The sequence below is a fragment of the Myotis yumanensis genome, unplaced genomic scaffold (genome assembly GCF_028538775.1).
Source record: "Myotis yumanensis isolate MYYU_CA2020_CCGP unplaced genomic scaffold, mMyoYum1.0.hap1 SCAF_2, whole genome shotgun sequence".
In the NCBI taxonomy this organism is placed as follows: domain Eukaryota; kingdom Metazoa; phylum Chordata; class Mammalia; order Chiroptera; family Vespertilionidae; genus Myotis; species Myotis yumanensis.
In genome coordinates, this window is record NW_027223753.1 from 178808686 (window position 1) to 178826821 (window position 18136).

Here is an 18136-nt window from a genome sequence, read left to right on the forward strand (position 1 = left end):
CGCGGTTTGCTGACGCGAGAAAAAAAATGGCTGCTGCCAGGTTCGCCGTTCTTTGCAGGAAAGTGTCAGCCGCCCTGCAGACTTCCCGGTCGTTCATGAGCCCTCAGGTCCCTGCTGGCACAGGGTAAGTGATGTGAGGAAGAGGTGTGGCCCTCTCCACTTGGGATCTTGTCTGGTTGCTGAGATGCTGAGAGCAGCTCAGGGATGGAAAGGTCGCCGGATGGGCTTGAGCCCGAAGCCAACTCGGGGAGGAATGAGTGACTTGGTACCAGGCGCCCACAAGGCGTTTCCCTTCCTGCCTCATTTTGTTGCCGCCTGCTGTGAACCGGGCTGTCCCTGGGGTCTGCAGATGCCCGGTGCTTGCTGATTAAAGGTAGAGGCATAGAAGGAGCCCGTTGGGCGGTGGGAGTTGGGGAAAGCTTCACTGGAGAGCTTTTGGCTTTGGACTGAAAGCTGTGTCGAGCTTGGATGGGTAAAGACGAAGGGGCCTTGTTATTCCTGCGATAGGTCACAAAGCGATTGTTCAGTCAAGCTGAGTGAATAAATGAAAGTAGCCGCGTAAATGAAAAGCTGCCCTTGCAGGTGGGAGACAGAACATCCTACACGCGGTGTTCATTATTTCTGCAAAGTCAGGTTGTCTTCTGGTCAGACCCATCGTTTTTGACTTTTGGGTATATGTTTCCTCCCCCTTATTGGCTTTTGTCTGTAATGATTTGAATTTTATAAATAGTTGGGTATGTCCGATTTTTTTTTTCCTAAAAGGAAGTAATGTATGTGCTCTTGAGTCCAGCACAATTATTGAGCATTTATTATATTACAGTGTTCCTACATATTACATGTAACTTTAGAGATAAGCAATATTGTTTTCATTTTGCAGAGGCTCAGAGGTTGTAACTTGAATCCACTGTCTCTTCCATCTAGTTATCCTTTTTCCTTAAAAATTAATTTTAGATTTTTTTATTAGAATAAATTATGTTCATTTGCAGACACTTTGGAAATAGGGTCAGATATTTTGAAGAAGAAAACAAAAATCAACTCTAATTCTACCACTCAGAGATAAACAGATTTCCTCCCCTTTTTAACTTTGCATATGTACACATACATGTAATCTGTATATATAAAAGCCTAATATGCAAAGTTTCCCCTCAGGAGTTTGACCGACTGGGAGCTCAATAGCTCACTGTGTGCGCTGACCACCAGGTGGCGGCACGGAACAAGGAAAGGCCCTGGCCGGCAGCCGGCTGCTGGGGAAGGGAGGCCCCAGCCAGCAACCACTAGGGACCCTACACATTCACAAATTTCATGCACTGGGCCTCTAGTTTTGAAATAAAACCAGGACTATATTTACATATATGCATTCTTGTGCTCTACCCTTGTTTCCCCACCTTTTTATTTTTAAGAATTTCAAAACAACAGAAAAGTACCAAGAGTAACCATATATTCTTAATCAACCCTTGGCATTTTTATTTAAATATATTTTTATTGATTTCAGAGAGGAAGGAAGAAGGAGAGAGAGACAAACTTCAATGATGAGAGAGAATCATTGATCGGCTGCCTCCTGCAAGCCCCCCCACTGGAAATCGAGCCCACAACCTGGACATGTGCCCTTGACTGGAATCAAATCTGGGACCTTTCAGTTCGCAGGCCGATGCTCCATCCACTGAGCCAAACCAGCTAGGGCAAGCTTTAGCATTTTATTACATTTTTCTTTATCTCTTTATATCCAGGTCTTTTTCCCCACTGAACTATTTGAGGCATGTCCAAATTGCAAGCATCATGACACTTCAGCATGTATCTCATAAGAACAAGAACAGTGTTTTTGTTCTTGTTTTTAATCCTCACCTGAGGATATTTTTCCATTGATTTTCATAGAGAGTGGAAGAGAGAGGGAAAGACAGAGAGAAATATTGATGTGAGAGAAACACATCGATTGATTACCTCCTGCACACGCCCTGACCAGGGCCCAAGCTGGGGAGGAACCTGCAACCCAAGTACATGCCCTTGACCAGAATCAAACCCTGGATCCTTCGGTCTGCAGGCCGACACTCTATCCACTGAGTCAGCACTCCACCCACTGAAGAATTTATTACTGATACATACTATTATTCCACTACTCTTATAGCCCAAATTCAAATGTCCTCAGTTGTCCTGATAATTTTTTTTCTTATTTTTTTATTCAGAGTCCAAACAACATTCATTTTTTCGCATTAGTTGTCATATCTCTTTAATCTTTTAAAATCTAGAATAGTTCCTTTTTTTATTTCATGACATTGACATCTTTTTTATAAGATCAATCTTTTTAGAATATCTCTCTATTTGGGTCTGTCTGATTGTTTCCTCATGATTAGATTCAGGTTAATTTTTTTTTTGGTAGGAATGCAATACTTGTGACATGCTTCACTACTGTATTTTAAATTATTTACCAGGTTATTAAATATTCTTTAAAAACATGATTTTTTAAATTACCACAAAATAGACTGTCATATGGACACATAATTTTTAAACCACTCATGGTTTCACATTTATAATATCAACTTTTTAATATCATATATAATGCTTTAATAGATATTTACATTTATCAGTTTCCACCTATGATATTTCTTTAGTTGTAATTTCTAGATGTGGACTTAATGAGTTAGGGAAGAAACATTGGGGCCTCTAATACATGTTGCAAAATTAACCTTCAGAATAATTTTAATCTACTCATATGCCCACTAGTAGTTTATGAAGGACCTACATATGTTACCTTAAAATATAAATGTAAATATACTGCCTCTGAAATTATAGGGTAGCAATTGTTTATGTATGTTCAATTGCAGGTTTTCTCTTATTCTGTCGCCTAAGAATATACCAAGTGTCACATCTTTACACCAGTGTAGAATACTTCATACCACATTATCAAGGAAAGGACTGGAAGAATTTTTTGATGACCCAAAGAATTGGGGAGAAGAAAAAGTGAAATCTGGTGAGGTATTTGGGTTGATTGGTATTAAATATATTTTTTTGAACTATCCATCATGTTGGGATTATTTATCCAGTTTAGGAATTACTTGGGGTTTTCCTTTTTTAAATTTCCTTTGGGAATGTCTATTAGTGAAAATTAAAAGGACAATATGATAGAGTTAATTGTTCCTTGGCAGCTTGGCAAAAGGTTTAGAAGAGGAGTAGGCTTAAATTTTTTCAGTAAATTGATGTTTGGCTTTGTTTTAGATTTTTTTTTTAAAAAATAGGTTTTTTTACTTTATCAATTTCTAGAGAGAGAAAGAAGAAGGAAGGAAAGAGATAGAGACAGACAGACAGACAGACATAGATTTGTTGCTCCACTTGTTTATGCATTCAGTGGTTGATTCTTACTATATATGTGCACTGATCAGGGATTGAACCTGCAACTGCGGTGTATTGGGATGACACTTTAACCAAGTGAGCTACCTGATCAGGGCTTAAATTTTATTTTTTAGAGATAATTGAAAATTAATTTATAATGATGTATTTTTACCTTAAACTGTGAAAATACATTCTATAGCCATACTAACATTTTTGAATGCTATTGCCAGTCTCATTACTCATATTTTCATGTATTAGCTAATTTAACCCCAATTTAATTCTAGTTGCATTTTATACTGTAATATAATAAAGCTATAATATATTTTACAGATAAGGAAACTGGTTTGAAAGGTTAAGTAATTTGCCAAAGGACACATAGCTAGAAAATTATTTCATGTTATGAATTTATCATTTTAATAGGAGCTGCATGGACCTGTCAGCAGTTAAGGAACAAAAGTAACGAAGACTTACATAAACTTTGGTAAGTATACTGAGTACATGAATATCTAGATCAAGCATGTCAAACTCAAAGACTAACTAACGGGACAAATAAACAAGGTTTAAGTTTATGTGGGCCACAAAAAAACAAAAGCTGCAATTCTCATAGAAACATAGGTGTATTTCGATAGACACATGCTGAATACAAAGGGCTGAAATAAATGAGTAATAGTTAACATAAAATAATAAAATATTTTAATAAAAAATTAATATTTTTTCTTGAACATTAACTTACCAGACACTGAATAACTGCACAAATTAATAAGCGTAACGCAAATAAACCTATTTTTCTTGTTCTCCGAAAGCAAAATATTTCCTGTTGCACACACCAAACAAGTCAGTCCAAGACTAATGAGGTGGCAATCAGCTGCTAAAATATTCGCTGCTAATATTAGTGGAGAGAGATGGTGCACCTGTGCGGAAGCCGTCGAAGGTGCGTAAGGGAAATGAATGCAACACGATTATAGTAATCAGTCGTGAGGGAAAAAATGGCGGAGGCTTAGACAGACGTGTTGGTGCTTTGTCCCGGAGCAGATAAGGGCGAGCAGCTGAAACGGGTAACAATCAGCCCAATCAAGCTAAGGAGGCTCAGCTGAGAGACAGTTTGCAGCCAGGAAAGACAGAGAACTCCTAAAAAATGGGGATGGTTAGAGATTGAGGTTGAAACCTCCCCCTGGGCGCCAGCGCAGCGGCGAGACCACGCCATCTTGTGTAGCTGTTATCCGCATCCAGAGATCGGCTACTAACCCGGAGGCAACGACTCTAAAGCAGCGCGACTGCAAGAGCCCAGAGGAGACCTGCATCCCTCCACGGAAAGGTTAGACTTACCCCAAAGATTAAAGCAACAGCGGCCTCCTGATCACCACACGCTCTGCCTGGGGAACAGTTGCTGTGTGTGAAGCCTCCCTCCACCAGCCAGAAGAGCCACCACAGCTGTGAACAGCACCCACCAGAGGCTCTGCTATCAACAGAGGAGCCGCTGCTACCACAACCACCCAAGGAGCAACCACAGCCCGAGGAGCCACTGCCACCCAGGGAGCAGCCACTGCCACCCAGGGTCCAGCCACTGAACGACTCAACAACTAGTCATGTCAGTGAGATCAAACATGGGTAGACAAAGAAACCCCCAAAGGAAAGAAAAGGAGGACTCGCCAGAAAAGCAGCTAAGTGAGACAGAGATATGCAACATGACGGAAAAAGAATTCAGAATAAGGTTCCTAGAGTACATGCACCGGATGTTCAAGAAGCAAGAAGAAACTGATGAAAAAATCAACTACTTATGCAAGAAGCTAGAAGAAACAGATGAAAAAATCAACAACTTAAGTAAGTCCCAAGAAGAAATGAGGAGTCGACCAAGATGGCGGCGTAGGTAAACACCGGAGACCGCTGCCGCAAACAACCATTTCAAAAATACAACTAAAAGACTGAACGGACATCACCCAGAACCACAGGAAGGCTGGCTGAAGAGAGACTCTACAACTAGAAGGAAAGAGAACAGCAAATCGAGGCTCAGAGGCGGCGCAGTGTGGAAAATACAAAGGTACCGAGGTGCGCGCGCAAAGCGGGCTGGTGGCTGAGGGCGCGGTTGTCGTTTTCTGTCGGGACTGAGTCTCAGACTCTGGGCTCCAGATCCGGGCGAGTCTCTAGGGACCCAGACTCAAACGGGAGAAGCGGGATTATCCGGCATCAGTTGGGACCTGAGGGCAGCTTTCTCTCCGAGGTTTGCAGCGGCTGCCGGGGTTCTGAGAAGCAGAGCCTCTGGGAACGGGACTGAGCGTGGCCATAACTGCTCCCTCCGCCCGCCCTGTTGATCCCGCCCCGCCCAAAGCCTGCGCACAGCCATTTGCTGATCGCCTCAGGCAAAGGCTGGATTAGCGCCTCCCCAGAAGACAGAGTTTTCCGCACAGCTGATTACTATAGCCAGCCGGCCTGAGGGTCAAATCCCCCTAGTGTTAACTACAACAATTAAGGCTTGGCTAGAACAAGACTGCGCACAGAGACCACAAGGGGGTGCACCAAGAAAGCATAAAAGATGCGGAGACAAAAAAACATGACAGAAATGGAGGATATGGAGCTAAGAATCGCAATTTTGAGGGCTTGCCATAAATTTGTGCAGAACCTCACGAAAACTAATGAGACCCTCGATGCTACGATAAAGAAATTAGAAAGTAAGCATACACGGACTGAAATAAAGAATATTATACCCAATAGCAGACCAGAGGAGTACAATAATCAAACCAAAGATTCGACAAAAAACACCCAATTGGAAAAGCAAAATGAAAAAAGAATCCGAAAGTGTGAAGATAGTGTAAGGAGCCTCTGGGACAGCTTTAAGCGGTCTAATATCAGAGTCATTGGAGTGCCAGAAGATGAGAGACAGCAAGATATTGAAAACCTATTTCAAGAAATAATGGCAGAAAACTTCCCCCACCTGGTGAAAGAAATGGACTTACAGGTCCAAGAAGCGCAGAGAACCCCAAACAAAAGGAATCCAAAGAGGACCACACCAAGACACATCATCATTAAAATGCCAAGAGCAAAAGACAAAGAGAAAATCTTAAAAGCAGCAAGAGAAAGAGGCTCAATTACCTACAAGGGAATACCCATACGACTGTCAGCTGATTTCTCAACAGAAACTTTGCAGGCCAGAAGGGAATGGCAAGAAATTTTCAAAGTGCTGAATACCAAGAACCTACAACCAAGATTACTTTATCCAGCAAAGCTATCATTCAGAATTGAAGGTCAGATAAAGAGCTTCACAGATAAGGAAAAGCTAAAGGAGTTCATCACCGCCAAACCAGTATTATATGAAATGCTGAAAGGTATCCTTTAAGAAGAGGAAGAAGAAGAAAAAGGTAAAGATACAAATTATGAACAACAAACATGCATCTATCAACAAATGAATCTAAGAATCAAGTGAATAAATAACCTGATGTACAGAATGAACTGGTGATTATAATAGAATCAGGGACATAGAAAGGGAATGGACTGACTATTCTTGGGGGAAAAAGGGGTGTGGGAGATGCGGGAAGTGACTGGACAAAAATCATGCACCTATGGATGAACACAGTGGGTGGGGAGTGAGGGTGGAGGGTGGGGTGGGAGCTGGAAGGAGGGGAGTTATGGGGGGAAAAAAGAGGAACAAATGTAATAATCTGAACAATAAAGATTTAATAAAAAAAAAAAAAAAAAAAAAAAAAAAAAAAAAAAGAAGAAATGAAGAGCGACATAGCTGCAATAAAAAACACCATTGAAAGTATCAACAGTAGACTGGGAGAAGCGGAGGACCGAATTAGTGAGTTAGAAGACAAGGAAGCAAAACACACTCAAACTGTACTGCAAATGGAGAAAAAAATTAAAAGACAGGAGGAGAGCCTAAGGGAGCTTTGGGACAACATGAAACGAAACAACATACGAATAATAGGAGTGCCAGAACAACAGAAAGATGAACATGGATTAGAAAACCTATTCGAAGAAATAATATCAGAAAACTTCCCTGAGGTGGGGAAGAAAAAAGTCACACAAGCCCAGAGAGTCCCAAACAAGGTGAACCCGAAAAGACCCACACCAAGACACATCATAATTACCATGGCAAATGTTCAGGATAAAGAGAGAATCTTACAGGCTGCAAGAGAGAGACGGAAAGTAACATACAAGGGATCTCCCATTAGATTATCAAATGATTTCTCTTTTTTTTTTTTTTTAAATATATTTTATTGATTTTTTACAGAGAAGAAGGAAGAGGGACAGAGAGTCAGAAACATCGATGAGAGAGATCGATCAGCTGCCTCCTGCACACCCCCCACTGGGGATGTGCCCGCAATCAAGGTACATGCCCTTGACCGGAATCGAACCTGGGACCCTTGAGTCCGCAGGCCGACGCTCTATCCACTGAGCAAAACCGGTCCGGCAGATTATCAAATGATTTCTCAACAGAAACACATCAGGCCAGAAAAGAATGGACGGAAATCTACAAAGTGATGCAAAGCAAAGGACTGAATCCAAGAATACTCTATCCAGCAAGGCTATCATTCAAAATTGAAGGGGAAATAAGAAGCTTCACAGACAAAAAAGGGCTAAGGGAGTTTATCACCACCAAGCCAGCCATGCAAGAAATGCTAAAGGGACTGGTGTAAAAAGAAGAAATATCAAGCTCAGAAAGAAAACAGCCACACACACAAAAAAGAAATGGCTACAAACAAGTACCTTTCAATAATAACTTTAAATGTAAATGGACTAAATGCTCCAACCAAAAGACATCGAGTGGCTGAATGGATAAAAAAACATGACCCATATATCTGCTGTCTACAAGAGACCCACCTCATTAGAAGGGACTCACACAGACTGAAAGTGAAGGGATGGAAAAATATCTTTCAGGCAAATGGAAAGGAAAAGAAAGCTGGGGTAGCAATACTTATATCGGACAAAATACATCTCAAAGTGAAGGCCATAACCAGAGATAAGGAAGGCCACTTCATAATACTAAAGGGATCAATACAACAAGAAGATATAACCCTGGTAAACATATATGCACCCAATGCAGGAGCACCCACATACATAAGAAAACTTCTGGAAGATATCAGGGGAGAGATCGACAACAATACAATCATAGTAGGGGACTTTAATACACCACTGACATCACTGGATAAATCCGCTAGACAGAAACTCAGCAAAGAAACAGCAATCCTAAATGACTCACTAGATCAGATGGACTTAATTGACATCTTCAGAACACTTCACCCCAAAGCTGCGGAATATACATTCCTCTCAGGTGCTCATGGGACATATTCAAAAATAGACCACATATTGGGTTACAAGCAAAGTCTCCACAAATTCAAGAAGATTGAAATCATAAAAAGCATCTTCTCAGACCACGATGGCATAATGTTAGAAATAAACTACAATAAAAACAACCCAAAATACTCAAACACTTGGAAGCTGAATAGCATGTTATTAAATATTGATTGGGTTACCAATGACATCAAAGAAGAAATTAAAAACATCCTGGACACTAATGACAATGAAAACACAACAATCCAAAACCTCTGGGACACAATGAAAGCAGTCCTGAGAGGGAAGTTTATAGCTCTACAGGCCTATCTCAAAAAACAAGAAAAAATGGTAGTAAATCATCTAACTCTACAACTCAAAGAATTATAGTAATCAGTCGTTAGCAAACGTTGTAGTTCATTACTAATAATTATGTATAACAGGATATTGTAAAAATTAAGTTACGAAATTTTTATTAAAACGTTTCTTACATACCGTTATATTGGCTGGGCCACAAAAATATTCGCCCACAGACTTCGAGTTTGACATGCTTGGTCTAGGTGTTTGAAGCAATTTAGTATAATGAGGAGGTATAAACTTTATGTGCCGTAAGAAATTGAGCGTTTGTCTCACAGTACTGTGGATGGTACATAAGATCATTATAGATTTCATAAATATGACAGGTTAAGTTATATTAAGACAAATGTACCAGAGTTCTCAAGTAGTTGGGAGTTTAGAAATTTTATTGCTACTAGTCATACTACACCTTTGTATTAACAATTCCAGTAAGCTAATAAAATGAAATGGAGAAGAGTTGGTCACATTTAGGCCTTCTTCCTCATTACCTTTTGCATGATCTGAAATCTTTAGCTTATTTGCTTTGGAAAACTGTTGGAGGGTGCATTTAATTGGGAATTTATGTAGATTTTTGGGCAGTTTCTCCTGATGAATTAGAGTTGAGAGTATTTAAGACAGGGTTGTATTTTTAATGCAATCATTCAGTATTTGTATATATTGCAAAATGATCATCGCAGTAAGCCCAGGTAACATCCATCACCACACATAGTACAAGTCTTTTTTCCTGAGATGAGAACTTTTGTGATCCACTCTGCTAGTTACTTTCAAATATGCAATTCAATAGTATTAACTGTAGTCATGTGACTTACTCATTTTATAACTAGAAATTTGTACTTTTTGACCCCCTTCACATATTTTGCCCACCCTCCCACCCCCTACATTAAATGACAGTATTTAGCCAAAGATATGTTTTGTTGGGGCTTTACTGTATTTTTTAAATTGAGAGATTTCACACAAAAATAAAGATTTCTTTAATAATCAGACCTTGATCTGGCAGCACTGGCCACATGGCTACAACTGGCTGGTCTATGCAGCCACTGCTGGGCGCAGTGCGTGCCACTTCTCCCCCACCCTCTTCTTCCACCAAGCTCCTCACTCGTAGTTGTTATCTGGCTAAGCACTGGAGTAGGCATTTAAAGTTTTATCCCCCTATTTACAGGGTTATTTCTCTTTCAGGGCAGATTATAGAATTATAAAATGCTTGTAAGAACCACTGATACTATAGGTGTATCGTGTGATACAATAAGAAATATCCATTTGGTTTTTGTCCCCATTCATTGACATAGCTCCTAAACCCCTTGATATTTCCTGAGTGATAGGAGTGTCTTTTGTTCAAATTAGGCAACTCTTGGAGCGGGAGGGGGGAAGGAGTTTAGAACGGTCACTGGGCACCAGGAAGACCAAGGCATGAGTGAAGGGTGGAGCTTTCAGGCTCGCCACCCCCCCTCACCTCTGGGAGGGGGTAGAGGTACTGGAGATTGACTTCAGTCATTAGTGGTCAGTGATTTGGTCTATCGTGCCTACATAATGAAACCTCCATAAAAAACCCTAAGCAGTTGGGTTTGGAGAGCGTCCAGGTTGTTGAACACATGGAGGGGGCATGCCTTGAGAAAGCACAGCACCTCTGCATCTCTTCCATTGGGCTGTTCTGAGTTGTATCCTTTGTACTAAACCAGTAATAGTAAGTAAAGTGCTTTCCTGAGTTCTGTGAGCCAGTCTATCAAATTCCTGAACCCACGGAGGGGGTCGTTGGAACTCCCACTTTACAGCGGGTCAGTCAGATGTGTGGTAGCCCTGGAACTTGCTGTTGGCATCTGAAATGGGGGACAGTTGTGGAGTGAGTCCTTAACTTTGTGGAATCTGATGCTAACCCCAGGTAGTGTCAGAGTTAGAGAAGGGGTGCTGGGAAAGACAACACATTTGGTGTCAAGAGGATGGAACAGGGGTTAATGGGGGAGGTGAGGGGCGGGGACAAAGAGGGAGAAAAAAACTCTCATTTGGTGTCAGAGTGTTACGTGTAAAACAGCACAGATTTATTATAGACAAATAAGTCACATTAAAAATAAGGTGTGTGTGCCGAAACTGGTTTGGCTCAGTGGATAGAGCGTCGGCCTGCGGACTGAAAGGTCCCAGGTTCGATTCCGGTCAAGGGCATGTACCTGGGTTGCGGGCACATCCCCAGTAGGAGATGTGCAGGAGGCAGCTGATCGATGTTTCTAACTCTCTATTCCTCTCCCTTCCTCTCTGTAAAAAATCAATAAAATATATTAAAAAAAAAATAGGATGTGTAATATGTGCCTAAAGCATTGTTACTGTGAGTTATTAGTAAAAGGCTAGTTAGGGCTGTTTCAGTATTCATCGTGGCTGGCCCTGGCCAGGTAGCTCAGTTGGTTAGAGTGTTGTCCTGATACACCAAGGTTGTGGGTTCAATCCCTGGTCAGGGCACATATAAGAATCAACAAGCAAATGCATAAATAAGAGGAACAACAAATTGATTTTTTTCTCTCTCTCTCTTTCAAATCAATTTTTTAAACAAATTTCATCATGGCAAAAACCAAACTATCTTCTGCCACATATTGTCTTTTTATTGCATATAGGACCCCAGTTCCTTTGTCTCCTGTTCAGTGCTCTCCACATATACTTCCTTTCCTTTCCTTCAGCTCTAATTCTTAATCAAACAGTTATTCACAAAACCTACCCTCACTTCAGCTTTGCCACTCAGTACCTTTGATTCTGCTTTGCTTTCCTTTCCAGTCTAACAAATCCCATCTCTGAAGCTTTTCTTGATCATCTTGCTGGAAGAAATGTCTCCTCTCTCCCACTTACTCCTCTGGTACTTGTTGTCTGTGTCACTCATACACCACTTCTCACTGCAGCTCCGGAGGCCGCCTGGTGGAGTAAAAATAGAGAAGGTTTGCACCCTGGGAGCCCAGGATTTGAAGCTTGAATTAGTCATGTGCTCGAGAATACCCTGCTTCTCTCAGCCTTGGTTTCTTTATTTAGAAAGTGGACATAAGAACCACAAAGGGTAGTTGTAAGAGTTAAATGAAAATTATGTAAAGTGTGTAACATAGTGCTTAGCATTTAACAGGCACTGACTGAATCATTTATCTTTCATCTCTCCACTTGGAATATAGGGGTTATATTTTATGCTTTTTTGTAACTCTCTTGGCACTTAATACAATATGTGATGCATGGAAAATTTATTGAACAAATGAGTAAGAGTAGATATAACTCTGTTTAAAGGATTATTCCTTGTAATGATATTCTGTATATCGAGATTTCTAAGAGACTTTGAGAAAAGATCATTAATTTTCATTTCAAAAATCACAACTTTAGACCTGGCCAGCGAGGCTTGGTTGATTGGAACGTTGTCCTATACCCTGAGGGGTGACAGGTTCGATTCCCCAGTCAGAGTACATATCCAGGTTTTGGGTTCGATCCCTGGTTGGGTCATGTGTGGGAGGCAGTTGATCAATGTTTCTCACATTAATGTTTCTCTATCTCCCTCTCTCCCTCCTTTCCTCTCTCTAAGATCAATAAAATAAAATAAAAAATTTTAAATTGCAACTTTATTAATGTTATCACAAAATAGCATTACAAGCTCTGTGTTTTGATATAGGTATGTCCTACTGAAAGAAAGAAACATGCTCCTAACTCTAGAGCAGGAGGCCAAGCGGCAGATACTACCAATGCCAAGCCCGGAGCGGCTAGAAAAGGTAAGGCTGTGGGAGGCTGGCTGTTTTGTGAGATAAAATTAACAGGAGTGAGTGAATGATTCCTGTATTTCCTGTCAAATAGATGTTTTCTATTTCTGCTTGATGTTTAGTAAATATACAGAGTTGTATAACCATCACTACTGCCTAATTTTAGAACATTTCCATCACCTCAAACGGAATCTCGTGCCCGTCTGCAGTCACTTCCCATTCCTCCCTGCAACTCCCAAATATGGGTGGACATGTGTTTGTATTTCTTTTGGGTAGATACCTAGGGGTGAAATTGCGGGAGATTTTGGTGGAATGGCTCTTGGACAAAAATATTCATAGGTTTTCTGTGGCATAATCTTTATATGTTCTCTTTGGAATTCTGTTGTAGGTGATTGAAATTATATCTTTCTATTCTCTTCTCAGGTAATAGAATCCATGGATGCACTCGATAAAGTTGTCCAGGAACGAGAAGATGCCCTAAGGCTCCTTCAGACTGGTCAAGAAAAACCTAGACCTGGTGCCTGGAGAAAAGACATCTTTGGAAGAATCATCTGGTACATAGTTGACTTTGTGGCTTTTCTAAGATGAAAGTGGAAGTCCCTTGCTGCTTCCCCTGTCCAATATCTCACTGTATAAGGTGTATTAGCTATATTAGAGATAAACAGAGGCCCCAAAACCACTTTGGAGCTCCAGAATATGAATGAAGGTAGATTTATCTAGTAGTCCAGGCATCCCATTCTCATAATTCAGTTATCTAAAGGTGCTTTATCACAGCGGTTCTTAATCTTCTTAGGTGAATCATATGATCTTTAGAGGATTTGATGACAGTTAGAGATCCTTTCCCCAGAAAAATGTATAGTGTAAATGTAATTCAGAGAGTAATGAATGCCATGAAGCTAATTTTAGGACACAAGCCTATCCTCTTTACTCATTGAGAACCTAGGCTTATAAAGAAGTTTTTGAGGAATAAGGCCATATGGGCCAGGATAAGCCCTAGAACAAGTTATGAAACAGTTTAATCTTGTCTCCTAAGTCCGGTTCCCAAAGTCCTAACAGACCTTGGGAAAAGATCTGATAATAAACATTTATACTGAGATAGAAATAGTTGAAAAGACCCAGTGTGTTCTCTCTCTGCCAGGGGTTTATTTACTTTTAGGTTGAGTTGCCAAAAGGAAACATTGTTAATAGAATTTTAAACATTGGCCAGCAAAATGGAGAAGGCATTTTGGGTGGTTGAAATTACATTACATAATGTTGCTTACTCATTTGGTGAGTTCTTTAATGGAGTTTGGGGTAATGGAGCTGCTTGGGGCCACATTTAGGAGAGTAGCTGTGCAATCTTTAACCATGTAATCCAATGCAGAAAAGAGATAAATTGCTAAAACATCTAACCAAATACTCTGAACTATTTTATTTTCTACTAATTCTTATTTGGATTAATTCAGTTTCGGTCAATTTGGAAAGGGTGGGAATGCGGAGAGAATCTGTGTCAATTTTAGAATCTCTAAGAGTGTTATTCTCTTCAAGGGTTTTTTATTTTGCTTTTGATTTATTGACAACATATTTAGTCCAAGGAAAGCTAAAACTGTGTCGGTTTGCAAATGTATTAAATGTTTTCTGTAAGGCGATATCTTCTTGTTTTCTTTGCAGGCACAAGTTCAAACAGTGGCCTATACCTTGGTACCTAAATAAAAGGTACAACAGGAAACGATTCTTTGCAATGCCCTATGTGGAACATTTTGACAGGTGAGCACAAGCACCCTTACTAATGAAACATCCTTACATCAGATGACATGTCTTTTTTTTTATATATATATATATTTTATTGATTTTTTACAGAGAGGGAGGGAGAGAGATAGAGAGCCAGAAACATCGATGAGAGAGAAACATTGACCAGCCGCCTCCCGCACTCCTCCTGCTGGGGGTGTGCCCGCAACCAAGGCACATGCCCTTGTCCAGAACCGAACCTGGGACCCTTCAGTCCGCAGGCCGACGCTCTATCCACTGAGCCAAACCGGTTTGGCCAGATGACATGTCTTACATAAATAAGTATATGTTCATTGTGGAAAAAATAGAAAAATCAGGTAAAAAAGAAATTAAAGTTTTGTATAATCTCACCATCCAGAAATAGTCTTCTATTAACTTTCTAGTGTAGCGGTTGCCAGCTGGTGGTCCGCAGACCACTGGTGGTCCGTAAGGTCCAAAAGATTGGCGACCACTGGTTTAAGGAAACCTTTGGAGCAGTGGTCACCAACTGGTGGTCTGAGGACCACTGGTGGTCCGTGAGGTCTGAAAGGTTGGCGACCACTGTTCTAGTGTATATCTTTTTAAAAGTTTTATTGCCTTTCTATTCTTCAGTCTATATCTAAGTAAATGGTTAAATCTTTCTATAATGTTAAAAGAAAGGTCCAGATACTTTAGTTGCATAAAATGTGAGCTAATGTTATTGCAAGGTTGATGAAACCCCAGAACTTCTATTGGAAGGGAGAAGAATTGCAAGTTTGTGGTTTCCAGGGAAAGGGTGCCATTCAACTCCTTAACTGTGGCTACCAAAAAAGCACAAGAATGTGGAAACTACTGGGTTACTGGCTAAAGGTGCTCGAGTTCAGAATTCAAGGCAGGAAAGCAGCTGGAAGTTTAAGGGGAAATCCTAGCAGCACAAGAACCACAGCTTTTAAGAACTGCCTTAGATAGCATGTCCAACTTTCAGCAAGATTTCTTTAAACACTGACTTTCTCCCCCCAAAACTTGTTTCCATATCCAAAAATAAAAAAACTATAAAAAATAATTTAAACAGGAATGAAATACATATTTAAACTGATCTTAAAGGTATTTTAGTATGCTTTAGAATCACAGTTTAAATTGTATCTACCCCACCAAACCAGCTACCTTTCTTTATTTCTAGTTTTATCTATTGTGGTGGTGGTGTGATTTATAGTAAGTAATATGTGTTTACCTTGTCCCTGTTTCTATCTCAGAGCTCCTAAACCCATTTCTTAATGCCAGAAAAATAGAAAGAGAATGTCTTTTGTTATGTTAATGATGCCTTTTGGAAGTCACTCAAGGTTGGGGGCTGGCTGCCAGGGAAACCAACCTTGACTAGATGATTGAAACTTTCAATTCCAGCCCCTGATTTCTGGGGAAGGGAGAGGGGTGGAGGTTGAATCAATTGCCAATGGTCAATAATATAACCAGTAGTGCCTATGTAATGTTGCATCCATAAAAAGAAAATCCCAAAAGGACAGGTTTTGGAGAGTTGGTTTGGTGAGCAGATGGAGATTTGGGGAGAGTGGTGGCTAGAGGGAGAGGCCATGGAAACTCCACCCTTTCCCCCAAACCTTGCCCTATGCATGTCATTTGACAGGCTGTTCCTGAGTGATATCCTTTTATAACAAATCAGCTGGTGAGTAAACAGGTTTCCTTAGTTCTGTGATCTGTTCTAGCCAGTCAGTTAGAAGTACAGGTAAAAACTTGGATTTGTGACTGGTGTTAGAAGTCCAAGGAGGGAGTCGTTGGAAGTGTAGGTGACAACCTCTGGCACCATCTCTGAGGAGGTAGTATGAGAATTGAGTTGAATTATCCACACCCTGGTAGTGTCTGACCATTGCTTGTTGGTGGTGTGGGAAACCCCACCACCAGTGAAATTAGGTCTAAAACCCTTTATCTACAGTACTAGAGGCCTGGTGCACGAAATTTGTGCACTCAGGGAGGAGGGGTCCCTTAGCCTGGCCTGTGACCTCTCACAGTCTGGGAGCCCTCGGGGGATGTCCGACTGATGGCTTTGGCCCGCTCCCCGTGGGCTCCCGGACTGTGTGGGGAGCGGGCCTAAGCCAGCAGTTGGACATCCTTAGCACTGCCGCGGAGGTGGGAGAGGCTCCCACCACTGCTGCGGCGCTCCCCCTGTAGGAGCGCACTGACCACCAGGAGGCAGCTCCTGCATTGAGCATCTGCCCCTGGTGGTCAGTGCATGTCATAGTGACCAGTTGTTCCTCCATTTGGTCGATTTACATATTAGCCTTTTATTACATAGTACTAGAGGCCCAGTGCACAAAAATTTGTGCACTTGGAGGGGGGGGTCCCTCAGCCCGGCCTGTGACCTCTCGCAGTCTGGGACTCCTCGGGGGATGACCACCTGCTGGCTTAGGCCCGCTCCCCGGGAGATTGGGCCTAACCTGGCAATCAGACATCCCACTGGCACCCCAGGAGCCCTGGGGGATGTCCATTTGAGAGCGGGGAGCAGGCCTAGCTACAGTCTGACATCCTTAGCGCTGCTGAGGAGGCAGGAGAGGCTCCCACCACCACCACTGTACTGGCAGCCATCAGCCTGGCTTGTGGCTGAGCAGAGCTCCCCTGTGGGAGTGCACTGACCACTTGGGGGCAGCTCCTGCATTGAGCGTCTGCCCCCTGGTGGTGAGTGTGTGTGATAGTGACCAGTCATTTCCAGTTGTTCTGCTGTTAGGGTCAATTTGCATATTACTCTTTTATTATATAGGATAGAGGCCTGGTGCATGGGTCGGGGCCGGCTGGTTTGCCCTGAAGGGTGTCCCGGATCAGGGTGGGGGTCCTGCTGGGGTGCCTGGGCAGCCTGGGTGAGGAGCTGATGGCTGTTTGCAGGCTGGTCACACCCCCTTCAGGGTGGGGGTCCCCACTGGGGTGCCTGGCCAGCCTGGGTGAGGGGCTAATGGCTGTTTGCAGGCTGGTCACACCCACTTCAGGGTTGGGGTCCCCACTGTGGTGCCTAGCCAGCCTGGGTGAGGGGCTGATGGCTGTTTGCAGGCTGGCCACACCACTTTAGGGTGGGGGGGTCTCCACTGGGGTGCCTGGCCAATCTGGGTGAGGGGCTGAGGGCCGATTTCAGGCTCGCCAAGCGCCCCCCCCCCCCCCTGGTGATGGAAGCTCCCAGCCTCTCCTTCTTTTCTTTTCTTTTTTTATTCTGGGATTTACTTACCTTCTATAATTGAAACTTTGTAGCCTTGAGAGGAGCTCAGAGCCAGCCAGAGCGAGCAGGAGGGAAGTTTGGCTTCCTTCATCGCCAGGGGCAACCCAGCCTCCTGCTCTCTCCAGCTCTGTGGCCACGGCCGGCTGAAAGCAGGTATCTGGGGTTTATTTACCTTCTATAATTGAAACTTTGTTGCTTTGAGTGGAGCTCAGAGCTGGGCCGCAGCAGGCGGGAAGCTTGGCTTCCTCCATCATTTGGGCAACCAAGCCTCCTGCTCACTCCAGCTCCGTGGCTGCCGGCCACCATCTTGGTTGGGTTAATTTGCATATAGTCGCTCTGATTGGCTGGTGGGTGTGGCTTAAGGTGTAGTGAAGGTATGGTCAATTTGCATGTTTGTCTTTTATTAGTGTAGATATCCATTCTAAGTCAATACTAAATGTCATTCATCTTTTTTATCACCGGTGCTCTAGATTGTCAGTCCTTGATTTAATTTTTCTTGCAAAATGTCTCCAGAATCTGTCCTTCCTCCTCCCACTCTCTC

At 42.2% G+C, this 18136-nt stretch overlaps 1 protein-coding gene across 2 annotated transcripts in view; it reads left to right on the top strand.

Annotated features, from left to right (window-relative positions):
• MRPL47 (mitochondrial ribosomal protein L47) overlaps positions 1-18136 on the top strand; it is a 20271-nt gene continuing 2135 nt past the window's right edge. The window contains exons 1-7 of one of the 2 annotated variants that reach the window (XM_070406762.1): positions 1-124; positions 2820-2965; positions 3745-3805; positions 12572-12668; positions 13080-13210; positions 14307-14402; positions 17628-17748. In XM_070406762.1, the coding sequence (XP_070262863.1) occupies positions 27-124; positions 2820-2965; positions 3745-3805; positions 12572-12668; positions 13080-13210; positions 14307-14402; positions 17628-17742 (744 nt within the window). In that variant the 5' untranslated portion in view covers positions 1-26 and the 3' untranslated portion in view covers positions 17743-17748. The remainder of the gene's footprint in view (positions 125-2819; positions 2966-3744; positions 3806-12571; positions 12669-13079; positions 13211-14306; positions 14403-17627; positions 17749-18136) is intronic. The other variant, XM_070406761.1, reaches the window with a different exon arrangement.